This window comes from Rhinichthys klamathensis, unplaced genomic scaffold (genome assembly GCF_029890125.1).
Source record: "Rhinichthys klamathensis goyatoka isolate OS25496 unplaced genomic scaffold, OSU_Roscu_1.1 h1tg000085l_1, whole genome shotgun sequence".
NCBI classification, from domain to species: Eukaryota; Metazoa; Chordata; class Actinopteri; order Cypriniformes; family Leuciscidae; genus Rhinichthys; species Rhinichthys klamathensis.
In genome coordinates, this window is record NW_026606626.1 from 1,222,501 (window position 1) to 1,240,053 (window position 17,553).

General features: G+C 37.9%; 1 protein-coding gene across 3 annotated transcripts in view; it reads right to left on the reverse strand.

Annotated features, from left to right (window-relative positions):
* Positions 1-16,388, reverse strand: part of LOC130085681 (pleckstrin homology domain-containing family G member 3) — a 74,035-nt gene extending 57,647 nt beyond the window's left edge. For all 3 annotated transcript variants that reach the window (XM_056251584.1, XM_056251585.1, XM_056251583.1), the window contains exons 1-2: positions 16,271-16,388; positions 481-541 (exon numbers count right to left, since the gene is read on the reverse strand). In XM_056251584.1, the coding sequence (XP_056107559.1) occupies positions 481-529 (49 nt within the window). In that variant the 5' untranslated portion in view covers positions 530-541; positions 16,271-16,388. The remainder of the gene's footprint in view (positions 1-480; positions 542-16,270) is intronic.
* Positions 16,389-17,553: the final 1,165 nt, after the last annotated feature.

The following is a 17,553-nucleotide window of genomic DNA, read 5'->3' on the forward strand; positions in this document are numbered from 1 at the left end:
ACCAAGGCTGCATTTATTTGATCAAAAATACAGTAAAATTGTGAAATATTATTATAATGTAAAACATCTGTTTTCTATGTGAATATATAGTAAAGTGTAATTTATTCCTGTGATCAAAGCTGTATTTTCAGCATCATTACTCCAGTCTTCAGTGTCACATGACCCTTCAGAAATCACTCTAATATGATGATTTGATGCTCAAGAAACATTTATGATTATTATCAATGTTGAAAACTGTTATTTACATTCTTATTTCAGGATTCTTTGATGAATAGAAAGAACAGCATTTATCTGAAACAGTCTTTTGTAACGTTATAAATGCCTGTTACAATTGATTTAATGTGTCCATGCTGAGGGGAAAAAAAGAATTAATTTCTTTAAAAAAAAAATCTTACCAACTTTAATGTCTCCATTAAAGTGGAGTGAAACTAGTGTCAAACTGGTTTCTGGTCAGTAAAATACAGATTTCCATGTTCTTACCTTCTCCCATCAGGCTGTTGTCGTGAGAGCCGCTGGACTCTTCTCTCATGTCCCTCACACACTGAAACACACACACACACACGCATCATGAAATCACCTGAACAAACACACACTTCCCTGTACTGGCAGACCTTGAGGAGTTACATGTACTGTAACCACATGGCTAGTCATAAATGTTTGCTTCTCATGATCTTTTGATGGAAAGTTTTCAGTTGAAATGATTAAATGAAGATTTGTAGGCAAATTGAGTTACAAATTTGTCAAGTCAGCTTTATTTCTATAGCGCTTTATACAGTAGAGACTGCTTCGAAGCAGCTTCACAGTAATAGAGCAGCACTGAAACACAAGTGTCATAATTAATATGCACCTGTTAAAGGGATAGCTCCGCGAATACAGTGGATTTAGAGTAGCTAAGGGGCGTTGTTAGGTGTGTGTGTAACACTAATGTAATGTGGTCACAGGTGTGTGTGTGTGTGTGTGTGTGTGTATGTAACACTAATGTAATAAGGTCACAGGTGTGTGTGTGTGTGTGTGTGTGTAACACTAATGTAATGTGGTCACAGGTGTGTGTGTGTGTGTGTGTATGTAACACTAATGTAATGCGGTCACAGGTGTGTGTGTGTGTGTGTGTGTGTGTGTGTGTGTGTAACACTAATGTAATGCGGTCACAGGTGTGTTTGTGTGTGTAACACTAATGTAATGCGGTCACAGGTGTGTGTGTGTGTGTGTGTGTGTGTGTGTAACACTAATGTAATGCGGTCACAGGTGTGTGTGTGTGTGTGTGTGTGTGTAACACTAATGTAATGCGGTCACAGGTGTGTGTGTGTGTGTGTAACACTAATGTAATGCGGTCACAGGTGTGTGTGTGTGTATGTAACACTAATGTAATGCGGTCACAGGTGTGTGTGTGTGTGTGTATGTAACACTAATGTAATGTGGTCACAGGTGTGTGTGTGTGTGTGTGTGTGTGTGTGTGTGTGTGTGTAACACTAATGTAATGCGGTCACAGGTGTGTGTGTGTGTGTGTGTGTGTGTGTGTGTGTGTGTGTGTGTAACACTAATGTAATGCGGTCACAGGTGTGTGTGTGTGTGTGTGTGTGTGTGTGTGTGTAACACTAATGTAATGTGGTCACAGGTGTGTGTGTGTGTGTGTGTGTGTGTGTGTGTGTAACACTAATGTAATGCGGTCACAGGTGTGTGTGTGTGTGTGTAACACTAATGTAATGTGGTCACAGGTGTGTGTGTGTGTATGTAACACTAATGTAATGCGGTCACAGGTGTGTGTGTGTGTGTGTATGTAACACTAATGTAATGCGGTCACAGGTGTGTGTGTGTGTGTGTGTGTGTGTGTGTAACACTAATGTAATGCGGTCACAGGTGTGTGTGTGTGTGTGTGTGTGTGTAACACTAATGTAATGCGGTCACAGGTGTGTGTGTGTGTGTGTAACACTAATGTAATGCGGTCACAGGTGTGTGTGTGTGTATGTAACACTAATGTAATGCGGTCACAGGTGTGTGTGTGTGTGTGTATGTAACACTAATGTAATGTGGTCACAGGTGTGTGTGTGTGTGTGTGTGTGTGTGTGTGTGTGTAACACTAATGTAATGCGGTCACAGGTGTGTGTGTGTGTGTGTAACACTAATGTAATGCGGTCACAGGTGTGTGTGTGTGTGTGTAACACTAATGTAATGCGGTCACAGGTGTGTGTGTGTGTGTGTGTGTGTAACACTAATGTAATGCGGTCACAGGTGTGTGTGTGTGTGTGTGTGTGTGTGTGTAACACTAATGTAATGCGGTCACAGGTGTGTGTGTGTGTGTAACACTAATGTAATGTGGTCACAGGTGTGTGTGTGTGTGTGTAACACTAATGTAATGTGGTCACAGGTGTGTGTGTGTGTAACACTAATGTAATGCGGTCACAGGTGTGTGTGTGTGTGTGTGTGTAACACTAATGTAATGCGGTCACAGGTGTGTGTGTGTGTGTGTGTGTGTAACACTAATGTAATGCGGTCACAGGTGTGTGTGTGTGTGTGTGTGTGTAACACTAATGTAATGCGGTCACAGGTGTGTGTGTGTGTGTAACACTAATGTAATGTGGTCACAGGTGTGTGTGTGTGTGTGTAACACTAATGTAATGTGGTCACAGGTGTGTGTGTGTGTAACACTAATGTAATGCGGTCACAGGTGTGTGTGTGTGTGTGTGTGTAACACTAATGTAATGCGGTCACAGGTGTGTGTGTGTAACACTAATGTAATGTGGTCACAGGTGTGTGTGTGTGTGTGTGTGTGTAACTAATGTAATGCGGTCACAGGTGTGTGTGTGTGTGTGTGTGTGTAACACTAATGTAATGCGGTCACAGGTGTGTGTGTGTGTGTGTGTGTAACACTAATGTAATGCGGTCACAGGTGTGTGTGTGTGTGTGTAACACTAATGTAATGCGGTCACAGGTGTGTGTGTGTGTGTGTGTGTAACACTAATGTAATGCGGTCACAGGTGTGTGTGTGTGTGTGTGTGTAACACTAATGTAATGCGGTCACAGGTGTGTGTGTGTAACACTAATGTAATGCGGTCACAGGTGTGTGTGTGTGTGTGTGTGTGTAACACTAATGTAATGCGGTCACAGGTGTGTCTGTGTGTGTGTGTGTGTGTGTAACACTAATGTAATGCGGTCACAGGTGTGTGTGTGTGTGTAACACTAATGTAATGCGGTCACAGGTGTGTGTGTGTGTGTGTGTGTGTGTAACACTAATGTAATGCGGTCACAGGTGTGTGTGTGTGTGTGTGTGTGTGTGTAACACTAATGTAATGCGGTCACAGGTGTGTGTGTGTGTGTAACACTAATGTAATGTGGTCACAGGTGTGTGTGTGTGTGTGTAACACTAATGTAATGTGGTCACAGGTGTGTGTGTGTGTAACACTAATGTAATGCGGTCACAGGTGTGTGTGTGTGTGTGTGTGTAACACTAATGTAATGCGGTCACAGGTGTGTGTGTGTAACACTAATGTAATGTGGTCACAGGTGTGTGTGTGTGTGTGTGTGTAACTAATGTAATGCGGTCACAGGTGTGTGTGTGTGTGTGTGTGTAACACTAATGTAATGCGGTCACAGGTGTGTTTGTGTGTGTAACACTAATGTAATGCGGTCACAGGTGTGTGTGTGTGTGTGTGTGTGTGTGTGTGTGTGTGTGTGTGTGTGTGTGTGTGTGTGTGTGTGTGTGTAACACTAATGTAATGTGATCACAGGTGTGTGTGTGTGTGTGTGTGTGTAACACTAATGTAATGCGGTCACAGGTGTGTGTGTGTAACACTAATGTAATGTGGTCACAGGTGTGTGTGTGTGTGTGTGTGTGTAACACTAATGTAATGCGGTCACAGGTGTGTGTGTGTGTGTGTAACACTAATGTAATGCGGTCACAGGTGTGTGTGTGGGTGTAAATAGAAAGCCGTTTTAAATTGTAATAATATTTCACAATATTGCTGTTTTTTGTTGTATTTATCAAATAAATGCTGCGTTGGTGAGCAGAAGAGACTTCTTTCAAAAACATAAACAATCTTACCGATCCAAAACTTCTGAACGGCGGTGTACATTCGCACTAAAACACAAACCTGAACAAAGACGACGAGCACTTCAAGATCAACTGAAGAAACCAGAACAAATATTAAAAGCTGTTTGATAAGATCTTTAAATTGCCGCTGTGCCTTAGACAAATATTGTGTTAAGGTTGTTTTCTGCTCTGATGTGCCAATGCATCGTGATGAATGTGTGTGTGTGTGTGTGTGTGAGAGAGACGTCTGCATTCCTCTCTGGATTCGCTCTCCGAGTGGAAAAACTCCCGAGTCTTTATCAGTCCCGCAAATGGAAATTCCTGCCATTCCATCAGACAGAGTGAATCAGTGTTTCCCGCAGGATCGTGTGTGTGTGTGTGTGTGTCGTACAGGAGACCCGGCCGAACGTCAGCGGACTTTAACACTGAAACCCAACCGAAACTTCAACTTGAACACTTGTTTACCTTCAGCAAAAAAACAAAAAAAAACCCTCCCTAAATCCAACAGGGAATAAAGTCAAAGCAATAACTCTTGTTTGCAAGGAAACTTTCAGAGAAAACACACACACACACACACACACACACACACACACACACACACACACACACACACACACTCGGGTCTTACAGGTATATAGGGCCCTGTGATTTCAAATTAATTCTATTGATTAGACAACTGGACCATTAAAACAGAATCCAGAATTTTTTTTATGAAAAAAACTGAATTTGAGAACGATAAAACAGAATAAAAAAAATAAATAAAAAAAGGATTTCTTAAGACTCTAAAAAAGTCATTTTTGTTCACCTAAAAAAAAGAAAAAAAAGTTGAATTGCATGTTTCCTGATTTCCATTAATTAGCCATGCTTTTTGATTATTAGATTTATTTTTTTAACCATTAAAACGGAATCCAGAAATTTTGAAAATGAAGAATTTTAATAAAAAACTGAATTTGAGAAAAATAAATAAAAAGAGATTTATTTTTGTTGAACTTTGAATAAATTGCTGAATTGTATAAGTTTCATGATTGGTTGGGGGGTGGACAATACAGAAAAATGTAAATGAAGAAAAACAGAATTTGGGGGAAAATAAAACGGATTTCATGGGGTCCTAAAATGTTAAAACTTTAATAATTTTTTATTGAATTGTACAATTTTACTGATTTCAATTAATTACACATGCTTTTGATTATTACATTTAAATTTAACCAGTAAAAAAAAACACAAAGTAAAAAAAAACGGAATTTGTGGGAAAATAAAACTTTCATAAATTTCTGTTTAATTGTATGAATTTCATGATATCAGAAAAAATAAATATAATTAAAAAGTAATCCAAAAAAAGTACAATGGGAGGGAACAGATTTTTTTTTCGGGGGGTGGGGGGGGGGGGGGGGGGGGGGGGTAATCGAAAAAAATTGAATTTGGAGGGAAAAAAACAGAATTAGAGGAAAAATGGCCATATTCTACATTTTCACAGCATATTCTACTCGACATCCTCGTTTTACAAGTCAAAAACAGGGTTGAGATCTCATAGCTTCACTAATCTTGAACTAATTCGATTGTAACGGCGTGGAGAGCATGTGTGGGCTGATTCCCATGAGTCTCTGTCTTTAACAAGAGCATCAGGATCCGAGATCAGAGCCACCAAAGTCTTCCAGGATTAACATCCACATTGTTCCTCATGTAATCGCTGCTGTCTCTGAACTGACAGCTGTGCTTCAGAGACGAAGCCAAGATCACAGACGACACCATTATTGGCGGAAGTTCGCGGATTTTGACGCGTTCGCATCGCAGGAACGATTTTAGTTCTGGGAACTCCTTTTGGAGGAACTAATTTACTCCGACTTTAAGCCAGCACTATAGGAACTACTATGGAGTTTCCTTTGTGTCTTTTTTATTCAATCAAACAGACTGCGTTTGAGAGTAAAACAGCACTTGAGAGTAGTGGGCGTGGTCAACCTATCACTTCAATCCAGGGTGACCAATAGAAAAGGGCCTTCCATCCATGTTTGTAGAGACCGCCCACTGAGACTCAGCTTCATTCGCAAGCAAAAGATTTCAACTCGCAAGCAAAAGATTTCAACTCGCAAGCAAAAGATTTCAACTCGCAAGCAAAAGATTTCAACTGGCAAGCAAAAGATTTCAACTCGCAAGCAAAAGATTTCAACTCGCAAGCAAAAGATTTCAACTCGCAAGCAAAAGTTTTCAACTCGCAAGCAAAAGATTTCAACTGGCAAGCAAAACTTTTCAACTCGCAAGCAAAAGATTTCAACTCGCAAGCAAAAGATTTCAACTCGCAAGCAAAAGATTTCAACTCGCAAGCAAAAGATTTCAACTCGCAAGCAAAAGATTTCAACTGGCAAGCAAAAGATTTCAACTGGCAAGCAAAACTTTTCAACTCGCAAGCAAAAGATTTCAACTCGCAAGCAAAAGATTTCAACTCGCAAGCAAAAGATTTCAACTCGCAAGCAAAAGATTTCAACTCGCAAGCAAAAGATTTCAACTCGCAAGCAAAAGATTTCAACTGGCAAGCAAAAGATTTCAACTGGCAAGCAAAAGATTTCAACTGGCAAGCAAAAGATTTCAACTGGCAAGCAAAAGATTTCAACTGGCAAGCAAAAGATTTCAACTGGCAAGCAAAAGATTTCAACTGGCAAGCAAAAGATTTCAACTCGCAAGCAAAAGATTTCAACTCGCAAGCAAAACTTTTCAACTGGCAAGCAAAACTTTTCAACTCGCAAGCAAAACTTTTCAACTCGCAAGCAAAAGATTTCAACTCGCAAGCAAAAGATTTCAACTCGCAAGCAAAAGATTTCAACTCGCAAGCAAAAGTTTTCAACTCGCAAGCAAAAGATTTCAACTCGCAAGCAAAAGATTTCAACTCGCAAGCAAAAGATTTCAACTCGCAAGCAAAAGTTTTCAACTCGCAAGCAAAAGATTTCAACTCGTAAGCAAAAGTTTTCAACTCGCAAGCAAAAGATTTCAACTCGCAAGCAAAACTTTTCAACTCGCAAGCAAAAGATTTCAACTCGTAAGCAAAAGATTTCAACTTGCAAGCAAAAGTTTTCAACTCGCAAGCAAAAGTTTTCAACTCGTAAGCAAAAGATTTCAACTTGCAAGCAAAAGTTTTCAACTCGCAAGCAAAAGATTTCAACTCGCAAGCAAAAGATTTCAACTCGCAAGCAAAAGATTTCAACTCGCAAGCAAAAGTTTTCAACTCGCAAGCAAAAGATTTCAACTCGTAAGCAAAAGTTTTCAACTCGCAAGCAAAAGATTTCAACTCGTAAGCAAAAGTTTTCAACTCGCAAGCAAAAGATTTCAACTCGCAAGCAAAAGATTTCAACTGGCAAGCAAAAGCTTTGGACCCGCAAAAAAGACAGCAGAAAAGAGAGCAAAATTTGTGCGATTGTGATGAAAAGTGTTCGAAATGCACAAAGAAAAATAAAGGTTTTCAAAGATTTAATATATAAAATAATAATTTTGCTATCAACTTCTATTTTTGAGCCTTAATGCTGCGTTCACACCAAACGCAAATAGAGCGTAAAATTCACGTCTATCGCGTCTAGAATCCATTTTGAATCCATTCGTGCGTCCAGAGGGAATAGGACGCGCGTAAGTTTGAGGCGAAATCCGCTTCTTGTGGGAGGGGCCAGTGCTAGACGGTTGTCTGTTTGCAAGATGTCTGATGTTGATCGAGCGTTCTTCGAGAGAGGTCCCACACCACTGTTAAAACATCCCCATTCACACGGATCCGCGAAAAAAAACGTCTTAAAACGCCGTATTCTGCTGCCAGGCCACTAGATGGCGATGAAACACTATAGACTGAACACGTAATACGCATGCGCATGACGTCATCGTCTTCAGAGATTCGCGTTTTTGTGGTTTACACGCAGACCGTTTTCCAAAACTTGCACTTTAAAACGCGTTTTCAGGCACCAAAAACGCCGCTGTCGTGTAAATTACCGGCCAAAACGCATAAAAAGTTTTGCGTTTTTATTTGAAAACGGTGTCATTTTTCATTTCATTCTTATTAATGAAAACGCTCTCCAAACTGGATAAAATTGTGAGTTGTAGTGTGGACTGTAAAAACGGAGGTATTTAAAAACGATGACGTAAGTTTAGTCATGGGACGCATATTGTATCAATAGATATCCATGTTTATACCGGTATTGTGCCTGTTATGTGCGGTTCACTTTCACACTGTTGCTAAAATATGTTACTTTGCAAACTCTTCATATCACAGTCCTGCAGATATATATATATATATATATCCACCTTAATCCGACGCCCCATGATGCTTTGCGCGAATTATGGGTGTAACTTCCGTTAAGCTGTAAACAATCAGTAAAAGGCTTGCTCTATGAACGCAATATGTTAAAAAAAAGTGTCACAATGAGATGACATTAATCGACTCACCCTTCAACCATCGAACATTAAAATGAAATTTAAAAGTTTAAAATAATCAACAAGGTCAACAGACCAAAAATAGAAAAATAGAGTCTTTGGTTAAATATCACTGTAGTAGGCAAATATATTGTATAACAACAAGCCTTAATCAAAAATGTTCATTAACTTCAGCATTACGTGACACTATATCAAAGTGATTTCCGTCATTTTGACAGATTATAAATTGCATTTACCTGTGAAAACAAACCTGGAAAGAAACGTGAGGATTTTGAGAATAACGAGAGATTCTTCGTGCATTCCAGTGAATTATTATCGTAAATTAAATTCAGGAGAACAGACCACAAATGTGCCGTATATGTTGTCCTTTTCATACTTTTACAGCGGATTGCAAAGGAAAAAATAAAAATCATCATGAGGAAAAGAAAGCAGCGACTGAAAAGAGCTCTTGCCATAGATATTCTTGTTATAACATGTCACGTTAAAATACCAAGTATAACGTTATTCTCATGATGTCTGAAAATAAATCATGAAGGAATATTGACAGCTCATCCAGTCAAACCGACGGATCAGCTTTATTTGTAGGGCAACCTTATGATTTGAAATGATTCGTTTCAGTCTTTATGAATGGAAGTTCCCCAAACCGGAAGTGCCGCCCATAATTCAAAACGCAGTAAAGTCGTCAGGAATAAGGTGGATATAAAATAGTGAAAAGTGAATGTACTGGAAGCATCAGAGAATGCTGAGATATTTTGCTAAATAAAATTATCCCGTCAGAGGAATTGCGCGATAACTTTATGATTTATTTAATCATCTCAGTGAGCTTTTGTGAGGTTTTACGCATGCGCAGTAAAGGTGAATTTAGCGTTTTCAGGCGTTTTTTCAAAAGTTTCTCTTCCACACTGAAACGCTAGTGTGGACGGAGAACGTTTTTAAACGAAAACGCGTTTTCAAATGTATCCGGATTAATGTAGACGTAGCCTGTGTGTGTGTGTGTGTGTGTGTGTCACCAATCCCAACATTCAGTGCATGAATGCAGGCCGGCTTTCCTCTATTTTGCATTTCAAACAGATGAAGTGTGCTGACATGTAAATGTCCATTTGGTTCAGGAAGCGAGGCAAAGTCCATCTGGAAAGCTTTTGTTCCCACAGCTGATAAAACGTGCTCACAGAAATCTGACCCTCACATGCAGGTCTGGGATTTGTCCTCTAACTGAAGACAGATGCATCCGTATAACATGGATACATAAACAGTTCTATCCATTTCTTTTCTACAGCTGATCAAAAATAATGATTTATATAATCCGTTCAGAGCAACGGGGGTGTACACTTTTGCATACTGAGCTTAGACTAGGGCCTACATTTAAATCAACTCTATGCTGTAATTTGTTACAAAATAACAATGCAACACCCAAAGAGTATTTTGCAATGTATTGCAAAAGATCCTGTGAGGAGACTGAGATAGATCTGCATTTATCATGTGACCTCAAGAGAAGATGCACGAGAACATCAGACGCTAACGGTTGAAAATGAAGTGTTTTTCGAATTTCGAAGTGAAATCTTTGATGAGAGGGGGGAAAAATGTTGAAATAAAAACATAATTCTTCAATGTTCTTCTTAAACATACTCAAGAATATAACTTTTAATGAGACTTTTGCTTGCTTCTTGTTTCTCCTGAGAAAAAGATCCCGGATGTTTAAGAAGAGTTTACGAAGAAATCTCAACAGCATATTTCCATTCACCTATTATATGCGCATTTTGGGATATTGCATTAAAATAAAAATGCTGTATAGAAACGATAAGAAGATAAATGAAAAGAAGACATAAACTACAATAGATGGAAACACATTTACAGAATAAATCCCTCAAACCTCATGTGACTTTGCCTCATCAGAGGCTGTGATTGGATAACTGGAGTAACCAACGGACCAATGGCATCGCAGCATCTCAAATGTTGGTTTGGTGTTTCTGAAAGTCAAAGTGTGTGATCAGAATGATTTGGTTTAACTCCCTCCAGAAGCGTCTCACACACACGAGTGTGTTCCCGAACACCAGCATCCGAACGCCAGAGAACACGACAGCGTTTACTGTGTTTCGTCTGACGCTCTGAGACACACTCGTTTATGATGGAGGGAAAAACAGCCACATTTCAGAAACTTACAGTTTTATTACTCATATTTTGCGCCAATTTCCCAGGAAGTGATGATGTTGTTCTCTTGAACACATGGGATGGAAACGCTGCTTTATTCGCAAACGTTTTATGCGATAGTCCAAGTTAAATTCGCAACTTTGGATAAAACCTGTACTCAGATTGGCTGAGATCTGAAAGTTTGCAATCAAAAGTCATCAAACATTTCTACAGATCTACACTATGTTATTTCCCCTGATGAATATTAGGGAAAACAAAGATAGCAAGATGTAATAAGCAACAAAATCTGCAGAAAATAAACTGAAACTTGATATTTGATGTCATGCATAGTTTTGTGAAAGCTTTCAAGACTAGTATCTGCTTTAGAAACCATGCATTCGCATAAACGTACGAGATCTAGTGACAGTTTCCAGACTCAAAGCAGACCGTACGCTCTTTCATTATCACTGTGTGTTTTTATTCTTGGGCCATAAATAAACGCCTGTCAGCCTCCCAATCGAACTCCCTCCGCTTTCTCACACACTACTAAAAAAAACACAAGGCGACAATTACTTCCTCAATTAAAACACTTCCGAAAGGCATGCATTGCACTCCCTAAAAATACTCTCATCTCTCCCGACGCTGACCCCGCGACCCCACACCGTCTGCGGGACCAAACCCTCGGGACGCCTGGATTACTACAGACCGGGACGGGAGTCACACGAAAACATCAACACGGTTAATTGGCATGTAGGGGAACTTACTGGAGACACGGTTGTATTATTGCAGCTGTTTATCTTGGCTGACCTCGCTTATAGTCTCACCCTTCCAGAGAATGTTACAGGGAAACACACACACATATACTATTACTCAATGGATTTCATCTGACGTCAAAAATGAGGAACAAATCAGGCAGAAATGGTCATGAAAGATTTTTGTTTGTGCACCAATTGAAAAGCATGCATGCATTCAATTTTTTGGGTTTTAATGGTTAATTAAAATAATCTAGGGATGCATGATATATCGGCTGCAATATCGGTATCGGCCGATATATGATCATTTATAATGTTATCGTTGTCGGCCCTATAAGAACATTTGGCCGAAATATTAAAGCTGATAAATAATGGATTATGTCCTTCAGCTGAGAAGCTTCAGATTCGCACTGTTCAACATGATGGTTTTGAATTGCTTTAAATATGATTGAAATCGCTTTAAAATGTGCAGCGCAAGTCTGTCATATAAGCAACTACATAAAATTATAATGAGAACATCATAATTGTGTGTTTGGTAGTGATACATGGATTTTAACTTTTCACAAACAAGGATCTCAAAAATTATTTAAAATTTTTGATTTATTGGCCTACATAACATGATAACAGCCGATAACATGGCTGTTATCGGCTTTCAAATATAAAAAATTATCGGTTATCGGCATCGCCCAAAATGTTCATATCGGTGCATCCCTAAAATATTCCATCTATTCATTTAAAATAATACAGACAATTGTGAAAATGCAAAAAAAAAAAAAAAAGGGTAATTACAATATGCATTAATATTATTATTTTTAAATGTGCAAAAATATTAGCAACATTTACCTGCTTTGTGATAATTATGCATTATGCCAATAAATTAATATATTAGGAACTTTTTTGCATGCAAACGGTTTATAAATCGTTCAAAGGTACACTCCGGAAACTGTCGTACGTTCAGATTTTGGACCAATCTTTTATTTTTATTTTATTATTTTTCTAGGAAATGTAATGGTACAACAAGGTTTTTTAGGCCTAGCCCACATGTACACGGGTATGTACACGGCCTTAGGCAAGTAAAAGTTATGCACATCATTTAGTTATGCACGTCAATATAGCACCATGCCTTTTAATCAACCGATATTTGGTCATTTTGTTGAATGCAGTACCCACAATGCAATGCACTAGACTTGTCCTAGTGTAACCAATGAGCCAGGTGATATAAACTACAATTTTTAGATTTTTTTTTTTTTTTTTTAGACAAACTGGATCAATGCAAAACACACTGTGTTCATTTAGCATCCGTATTCCAGCACTGCAGAATGCAAGCACAAATCATGGTCATCTTTCCCAGAATCCCGTAAAATTCCTTGTCTTTATGAGCTCATAAATGATGTGTAGAGATGGTGGGATGAGAGATCTTCCCATTCGAACACCCACAAGCTCTATAAATAAACCGTACACACACACACGTACTCGTGGACCCACGCCAGCCGCCTGTAATTGGTCAATGATCATTTCCTGAAGAAAAGCAGAAACACATTTCATGCAGATTCTCTCTTGAAATGCACCTCACACAAACACAATCCGCTCGCAATATCTTTTTAAAACCGATCTTGAGCTGCTCATGTCACTCAATTATTTTGCTTATTTATCTTGGGAACGCTCTAGATAAAAATAGTCATTTTCCACAGACTTTATAAACTTTTCTATATTAATGCTATTTTTAAGATTCCTAATTTTGTTTTGATTTCTCCTACAATAGTTTTACATGCATCCAAGGTCAAAAACACTTTAATTTTGTCATAATATCCCCTGCAGCATCAGCTCTTTTCTCTCAGAAACGCTTCGATCAAGGATTCAGTCTCTCTAAGCTCCGCCTCTCTGAGAGCTGCTCTGCTCTGATTGGTCAGATGGCCCAGTCTGCTGTGATTGGTTGACCACTTACAGTGTGTGGAGAAAAAAACAACCATTAGCATATCTGAAATACAACAGAAAAGTACCAAAAACACACCATGGTAGCACTATGTTTTCTCAGACATGGTATGATGGTAATACCTTGTTTTATTTCAATGTACTATGGTAGAACTATTCAATTGATTTTGATCTTTACTTTTTCTGGCGAAAATAATACATAAATGAAGGAGAAAGCCAAAATATGAAATGTCACAGATGTATATTTACTGAGTAAATCATTGTTTTGTCGAGGGGGAAATGACAATTTTCACCTGAGATTTGGAGCCAAATTACAGGGGGGTAAAAATGACTTAAGAAAGATGGCAGCATCATTATTTTATTTCTACACAGAGATTGGTTGGTCTATTAGTGAAATCTGTTGACTTTATCAATCTTTGTTTAATTATATGCCAACGGTGACCGTTCAAAAATGGGGAAAAAGCACTTCTTGTGTATTTAACCTCAAGTTTGCATGCCTGTAACTCCAGAAGTATTAAAGATATCTTAATATCCTTTTAGATTCTGGTTCTTATCAAACTTTTCTTTTGGCATCTTTATTTTAAAGGCTGATGGTTCAATCCCAGAGATATGGAGATCTCAATGCGGCTCCATGAGTAAATTGGTCAATTGTGCACATTTTTAGAGGTCGAAAACCAAATGTGGGACACTTTACATACAGATGATGCTTTTTTATTTTAAAGAGAAACATCTGAACATCAAATGTTGAAACTAGAAATGTATCTAGTTTTTTCCGAGTGGCATAAATATTGTTTTTCCAAAGTTTTTCCAAAGTTTGCTTGGCTGTAACTCAAAAAGTATTAAAAGACATCTTAATGTCCTTCTAAATTCTCATTCTTTATACACTTTTCATTTAGATATTTATATTTTTAAAGCCCTATATGGTTCAATCCCAGAGATATGTCAATGCATTAACATGTAGATCTGCGTAATGCGTATTTTGCACTCTTGGTAAATCAATTTTCAGTGTATTTTCGGTACTCAGAGAGGTAGCTTATGTTGTATACAATTGATTTGATATAAAAAAAATATACATTTCTAGTTTCAACATTATTCTTCAGACATTCCCGTGTCAATGCAATACGTATTAGCTGTGTAGAAAGTGACCCACATTTGGTTTTTGACAATTGAAGACAGGGAAAATTCAACAAATTGAACATGGAGCCACATTGAGATCCCACTATATATGGGACTGAACCATATGGGCCTTAAAAATATATGGTTTATATATTGTATATATTGAATTTCACGCCTGGAGCTCTGCCACAATAGAAAGACAAAGAGCTTCTTCTTGAAGATCCATAAATCTCACCGTTCAGCGTTCAGCTGTTAAACTTCTACTTGGACAAATAACCCCACTAACGCTGTTCCCTTGGGGACTTTTAACCCAGACAAGGTCAAAGTAAAACCCTGACCCCGTCTAAAAACAGTGTGAGCTGTGCTGCGCTGGGAAACTGAATGAATGATCAATGAGAGTAAATGGTAGAGACAACTAAGTTGCACACCAAATAAACTCTCAGGTGAGGCTAACTGGTTTGTTTTTAAATGATAAAAACAAGAACTGACTTATTGATTCACTATAGCAAACCAGACATCACCGTCTGTGCGCATTTTTTACTCTACAAGAGCACAACATAAAAGATTTAACAGCAGAGCTCAACTACAAAACTTCTATTCACTTCAAAACTTTCCATGACTTTTCCAGGCATGGAAAACACAATATGTTCCACTATTGTGGGACGTTAAAGCATCCATAACCAAGCAAACTAAGACCAACACAAGCATAATTTAGGAATGATATAAAACATAAGATGCACAAACATTTCACTAAATCAACACCTCATCATTTGTTAATCAAAGCGCTGTAAGTCCAAACCTGATCAAAGTTCAGGTAGACAAATATTCTCTTTATCAGAGACACTTTAAATGCGAAACCTTGAGCATAATGAAACAGAAACCACTGATGAACGCACAATATTAACAGGACAAAAACTGTCCGTTCATATCAGCATCTATGTGGTTTTAATGCAAGAAAATCCTTTCCATAATTTGGTGTTGTTCCGGGTCGAAAATAACCCGCATTTTAAATTCCTTGTAAATCTCTCATTATGCTATATTACCACCAAATATTGTTTTCTTTCAATTAGCACAAGTTTGATATTTCTTTTAGGATCTTATTGATCGTAGGCCTCCCTGACCTGAGCTCATAACTCAGTTTTTGAGTAAAATCTGTGCTGATTAGAAGATTAAACGATTGAATCCAATATTTGGTGGTAATATAGCATAATGAGAGACTTGCAAGCAATTTAAAATCCATCTAAAACCAGGCATCTTAATCTTTTTGGGAAGTTGTCATACCCTGTGTGAACAAGTCAGTAAGCTTCAGTCCAATGTGACACTGATTACATTAACTAGCATTTTAGTGAAAAAGAAAAGAATAAAATGGGGGTTTCAAATAAAGGGTTTTACAAAAACCCAGAAACTAAAAAACAACATTTTCATCTCCAATCATCAACCATACAGAAACTACAACAGAAACTGGTTCTTGATACTGAACCAAATAACGTTATGTGTAATGATTAAATCAGCAAGGCAAAGAAACAAGTAGACAAATAAATAATTACTAATTTAATCAAGATGTTTTACATCAGATCATCCTTCAGCCTAACGTTATATCTCCATCTTGAACTCATTCACTAAAAAGTAAATTGTAAAAACGAGCATCACTTTTAAACTAAAACGTAAATGTCATTGATAACAACACGCGTCTACAAACTTTCATCATATTTCCCCCAAAACAAGACACGAAGACAGCAAAAACACTAAACACACACACACACACACACAAAGAACTCATCAAATTCACACACACACCCTGCCTATAAAAACTAAGAAAACCAGGCATTATAAACAGCTTTAGCTAGTTTTGCAGAACTCTGCGCGCGTCCTCGCTTCATAAAAACAATCTTTAAATGAAGGAAAAAACACTTACCGACTGAGTTACTAGTTATTAAAGACGTTTTCAGTTCATTCGCACCTCGCAGACATTTATGTATGTATTATTTTCACCGGCTCCAGGTCTGAGAGAGTCAATATGGTCATTTCATGAGCAGCGCAGTGACTGACTGACTTCAGTTCACTCTGAACTCAAAACCGCAGAAACAGAGGAATGATGTGAGGTGGGCGTGGCTTAGCGACAGAAAGTTGGTTAGAATGAGTCTAAATAAAAAAATCCATTTTGAAATGTTCCCCTTGTTGCTTTAACGCGGTATCTATTAATAATTTCAGTGTTATTATTCAGCTGAAAATTACTCATGAAGCAAAAGCGCTTAAAAGTCCGTTACTTTTCATAGCGCTATCGGGATGGACCAATCACATTCGATGATGATGACTAACGGTTGATTATCGGGGCGTGTTACTATTCACAGCGCAGTCAGGATGGACCAATCACATTCGATGATGATGACTAACGGTTGATTATCGGTGCGTGTTAATTTTCTCAGCGCTGTCAGGATGGATCAATCATATTCGATGATGACTACTAGACGAATCTTTTTTATAGATTTGTATTTCAGGTACTTCTACTAAATGTAACTTAATTAAACAATTATATTCTAAGAAACTGGGACTAAAATAAAACGGGACTAAAATAAAATAAAAACTAACTTTACTAAAATTTAAAATATTCAACCATATAGTTCCCTCAAAACAAAGCACGAGGAGAGAATGAACAATTAAAATTGATCTGAAAGTCCTCCAATGCCGTTTTTACAAATAAGAAAAGGTTTTATAAGTGATGTGGTACGTTTTACTTTTCTCATGAGGATGGACCAATCACAGCAGACTGCGACTACTGAATATTTATATCAAAGAACTTATTTTGTTTATATTAATTTTAGAGATTGCTGTGGCGGGTTACGGTTTGCATATCTCAGGTGTGATATAAGAGGTTCTGCAAACAAAGAAATTAACAAAAATGCCGTCCTGAGGATTAAATGTGTAGTGTAATTAAGATTTAATCAAAATATTTTTTTTTAACGGAAGGAAATGTTCTTCGCCCCCAAACGTACGCTTTTATTTGTTTGTTGTTTTGTAAATTAATTAGCCATATATTAGAACAAAACATGAAATTGTAAAATGAACCCATAAGAAATGATTGTAGGACTAATGTTGAGTCTATTGCGCCACCTGCAGGTCATATTACATCACAACAACCTCCCGTTTCTACCACTTGAAATGAGAAAAATGAGAAATAAACACACATCCACACACTCA